Source organism: Propithecus coquereli, unplaced genomic scaffold (assembly GCF_000956105.1).
Source record: "Propithecus coquereli isolate 6110/MARCELLA unplaced genomic scaffold, Pcoq_1.0 Scaffold10, whole genome shotgun sequence".
Lineage (NCBI taxonomy): Eukaryota > Metazoa > Chordata > Mammalia > Primates > Indriidae > Propithecus > Propithecus coquereli.
The window spans coordinates 7,743,972-7,748,644 of record NW_012133858.1 but is presented as its reverse complement, the minus strand read 5'-3'; the positions used below and the strand labels follow the sequence as shown (position 1 = coordinate 7,748,644).

At 38.2% G+C, this 4,673-nt stretch overlaps 1 protein-coding gene across 1 annotated transcript in view; it reads left to right on the top strand.

Annotated features, from left to right (window-relative positions):
- The window catches only part of PCYT1A (phosphate cytidylyltransferase 1, choline, alpha), a 47,975-nt gene that overhangs the window by 17,084 nt on the left and 26,218 nt on the right, over positions 1–4,673 (top strand). Inside the window, exon 2 of the mRNA XM_012641664.1 lies at positions 3,188–3,314. Within this exon, the coding sequence (XP_012497118.1) occupies positions 3,198–3,314 (117 nt within the window). The 5' untranslated portion in view covers positions 3,188–3,197. The remainder of the gene's footprint in view (positions 1–3,187; positions 3,315–4,673) is intronic.

Sequence of the window (4,673 nt, the reverse complement as noted above, 5' to 3'; positions counted from 1 at the left end):
TGTAGCATGTACACTGATTTAAAAATTTAGGAAGGAGAGGAATCAGTTTCTAGAGACCCCCAAACCAATCTTATATGAAGGCCTATCTGTGTAGGAAATTGTTAAAGAGCATTTTTTAAATTAAACTTTTAAAATATTTTGAAAAAAAGCCTAAAAGGTAAAGCTTATAGAAAAGTTGCAAGAATATTAAGATGAATTCCGTCATGCCCCGCCTAGAGTCATACATTGATAACATTTTGCCATATTAACTTTACCTTTTTTATATGTAGTATGATATATACATTTTTCTTCTCTTGTTGGCTGAGAGTAAGCTGCAGAGATCATGACCCTTCATTCCTACATGCTTCAGCATGTATGTCCTAAAAACATGAACGGTCTTTTATATAACACATTATAATTATCAAAATCAGGAAATTTAACATTGATACATATTATTATCTTATATACAGTCCATATTCAAATGTTACTGATATCCTAATAACTATCCTTTAAAATAATTTCTCTCCCGATCTAGAATCATGTATTACATTTAGTTGTCATCTCTTTTCCTTTAACCTGGAACAGTCTCTCAGCCTTACATTGTTTTTCATCGTTGATAAATTTTTTTTAGAGACAGAGTCTCACTCTGTCACCCAGGCTAGAATGCAGTGGTACGGTCATAGCTCACTGCAGCCCCGAACTCCTGGACTCCAGTGATCCTTCTGCCGCAGGACTAGACATGTGTGCCACCACTCCAGCTAATTTAAAAACAAAATTTTTAAAGGGAGGGGATCTTGCTGTGTTGCCCAGGCAGGTCTTAAACTTTTGGCCTCAAGCAGTCTTCTTACCTCAGTGCTGGGATTACAGGCATGAGCCACTGTGCCTGGCCATGTTTGATGTTTTTTAAAGAATACAGTCTTATTGTAGAATGTCCTTTAATTGGGGTTTGTCTGCTTGTTTCCTTATAAATCAGTTCAGGTTACACATTTTTGGCAGATAATGTTGTATACTCAGTGCCTCACATTAGGAGGCATTATTGGTGATTTTGCTGAGAGATTTTTCTACTATCAAGGTAACTCTTTTCCTTTTGTAATTAATGAGTAATCTATGGGGAGATACTTTGAAATTGTGTATGTATCCTGTTCCTCAGCAAACATTCACCCGATGGTTTTAGAATCATGAAGAGCTTTTTTATATCGTAAACATTTTTTTAAAAAAGAGATGGGGTCTCACTCTGTCACCAGGCTGGAGTACAGTGGTGTGATCATAGCTAATTGCAGCCTTGAGCCCTTCCTGGGCTCAAGTGATCCTCCTGCCTCAGGCTTCTAAGTAAGCTGGAACTACAGGAACGTGCCACCACGCCCAACTAATTTTTTTATTTTTAGTAGAGACAGGGTCTTGGTCTTGCTCAGGCTGGTCTCGAACTCCTGACCTCAAGCGATCCTCCTGCCTCAGCCTCCCAGAGTGCTAGGATTACAGGTGTGAGCCATCAAGTCTGGCCAGATTCTGACATTTTTTCTTGTCATCCTCATACTTAGCCATGACTTACCAGGCATCGCCTTCAGTGCCTAAGAATTAGGCCAGGTTTCTTACAGATCTTGTCACATTGCCACTTGGAATTTAGCTGGAGGAAAGAAAGTAAGAAACAATTGCAGTTGTTTAGATGAACATCTCATTCAGGAGGGCTTATTAGAGGCAGTGAGGCAGAGTAGAATGTCCTCATTCTGTCTGACATTTGTTTTCTACCTCTATTTTGAGTATTTTTCTCTGTATCATATCTTAGGCAGAGATGACAGTTGATCATAGAAGTCTCCCTATCCTCAATTCTAGCTGATGCCTGAAATTTCATCAGTATCAAGAAAGTAATTTATTTGTGAAAATTGTATTACCCCACCGTAAAATGCAAATATCCCTACAAGGGATTGGAGAGGTAGTACAAGCCAACATTTAAACATGGAACATCAAAACTTTGGGGAGCTGAGGCAGGCGGATTGCTTGAAGCCAAGAGTTTGAGACCAACCTGGGAAATATAGTGAGACCCTGTCTCTGCAAAAATAAAAAAATTTAGCTGGGCATGGTGGCACATGCCTGTAGTCCCAGCTGAAGGACTACCCTCAGGAGGCTGAGGCAAGAGGATTGCTTGAGCCCAAGAATTCGAGACTACAGTGAGCTATAATGATGCCACTGCACTCTAGCCTGGGTAACAGAGCGAGACCCTGTCTCTAAAAAAATAAATAAAATAAACATGAAACATCGAATATTCAGAACTTTTCTGTGATAGCTAGTTGCTAGAAGCTCTCTGCTAAATGAGACAGTAATAAATAAGTTTTCCTTTGGAGGAAGGAGAAGCCTGGATGGGACTTTATCTTTATTTTTTATTAAAATTTTTTTTATTTTAATAGATTTAGGGAGTAAAAGTTGAATTGCATTACATGTATATATTGTATAGTGGTGGAGTCTGAGCTTTTGTTGTACCCATCACCCGAGTAGTGTACATTGCACCACATAGGTAATTTTTCATCCCTCACCCCCTCTTGGATGGGTTTTTAATAACTGAATACTCTGAACAAGGTTGAAGTGCTAAGACCCTAAAAGAGGAAGGGGAAATGAGTACTGAAGAAGGAAGGGGAAGGACACTTAAAAGATATACTATGCTACTCTACAATTTTCATAGGGCTAACCCTGATGCTGAAATCTACAGAGCATTTAGAGTTAAGAAATCCATGCTTTGTTAACCCAGGACTAGGTGATAGCCATCCCTTTTGAAAGGCTCTTTTCTTTATCTGCACCAAAGTCTTACCTTTCACATTGCCTTGTACCTGTCGTACCTCCAGAAATGATATAAGGGGTAGTGGTGAAGTCTGTATAGCCATCTTTCTTAGCAAAGTTATTCTAATCCTTTGCATGCAATCAGAATATGAAATTAGCAGTTAGTATGTAGGCTGCATCGTCAGGGGGAGTAACTTCCGAGTTCAGGTGATTGATTGTGGCCATTGTTCCAGAGAGAGGCCTTTCAATGTTTCTACTACACCTGTGTTTTGTGAAGCTTTGTTATTTTTGCCAGGTGCCATTGGCTCATCTTGGTGAAATGTGTGCTATGGAATTGATGTTTTGTTGAGTATATCAGCGTCAACATCTCTGAAATACTGGTGACAGACTATTTTCTTCGTCAATGAGAAAAAAATTCTTTTTCACTTCCTATGACCAGTTAAAAGAAGATGGATGCACACAGTTCAGCCAAAATCAATGCAAGGAAGAGGAGGAAAGAGGCAGCTGGACCCAATGGGGCAACAGAGGAAGACGGAATTCCTTCGAAAGTGCAGCGCTGTGCAGTTGTAAGTAAAGAAGAGATTTCTTTCTAGAATACTACAGCAGGATAGAAAGTGGTGTAACACCGATGAGTCTTCTTAACTAATGGACAAAATGAATAGTAAGTCTGAATAGTAAGTGTATTTTCATAGTTTTTGGAAATCTTATGCTTTCTTACCAGACTATGACTCACAGCTTGGTTGTGAAAGCTTTACATTGGAATTAAAAAAAAGAATGTTAGGAAAATTTGAAAGTTTTGTGTGCCGGAGGCTAAAGATCAAATTCAAGCTAATGAAATGGAGAAATTGGAGCTATAGGCAGTGATTTAAAATTCATCATCGGCCAGGCGTGGTGACTCACAACTGTAATCGTAGCACTCTGGGAGGCTGAGGTGGGAGGATCGCTTGATCTCAGGAATTTGAGACCAGCCTGAGCAAGAGGGATACCCTGTCTCTACTAAAAATAGAAAAATTAGCCAGGCATCGTGGGGCATGCCTATAGTCCCAGCTACTTGGGAGGCTGAGGCAGGAGGATCACTTGAGTCCAGGTGTTTGAGGTTGCAATGAGCATAATGCAGTGCAATATGCCACTGCCTTCTACTCAGGGTGACAGAGTAAGACTCTGTCTGAAAAAAAAATAAAAAATAAAAAGAGATATCCAAATAGTAATTGGATAGATGAGCTCATTGTTTATATTCATTGAAATGGTAGTATGAGTCAGGGAGAATTACTGCATTTCTTTTCTTTTTCTTTTTTCTTTCTTTTTAAAACAGATCCTCAGGGAGTAGAATCTTTTTATTCTGTTCCCTATCCCTTCTTTCTGACACCACATGGTATTCCTCTTGACTTTATAAACTTTCCCCTGGCATTACTGAAATAATTGGGATCCCAGGAGAACCTCTTACCAGAATGTTTGGGTGAAAGGGAAATAAATGTTTTCTATGGCATTCACAAACTTTGCTGAAAAATATTTAAGAAACCTTAGAGAGTAAAAAGAGTACTAGGAAGACAATATCAAGTTCTAAGCTCATATTAATTGTGTTATCTCTATTTCCCTATTCATGTTGACACCAGAATCTCTTCTTTTTCACTAGAATTTTGAGGAATAGTGCATTAATGTGTGTGTAAATATAATCAGGAAAAAGTTGTTATGGAAGCAATATTGCATTGAGAGATAATTCATAATTTGGAGAATGTTGATTATCATTATTAGCTATAATTTTTAAATACATAAATTTTGAAACTTTATATAGCATTTAGAAGCTAACCTCTCAGATTAATACAGTTTAGTTAATATCATTAGCATGCTGAATCCTGTATTCCACAGAAGAGGAAGTGAACTAACATTGTTTTTTTTTTTTTTTTTTTTTGAGACAGAGTCTCACT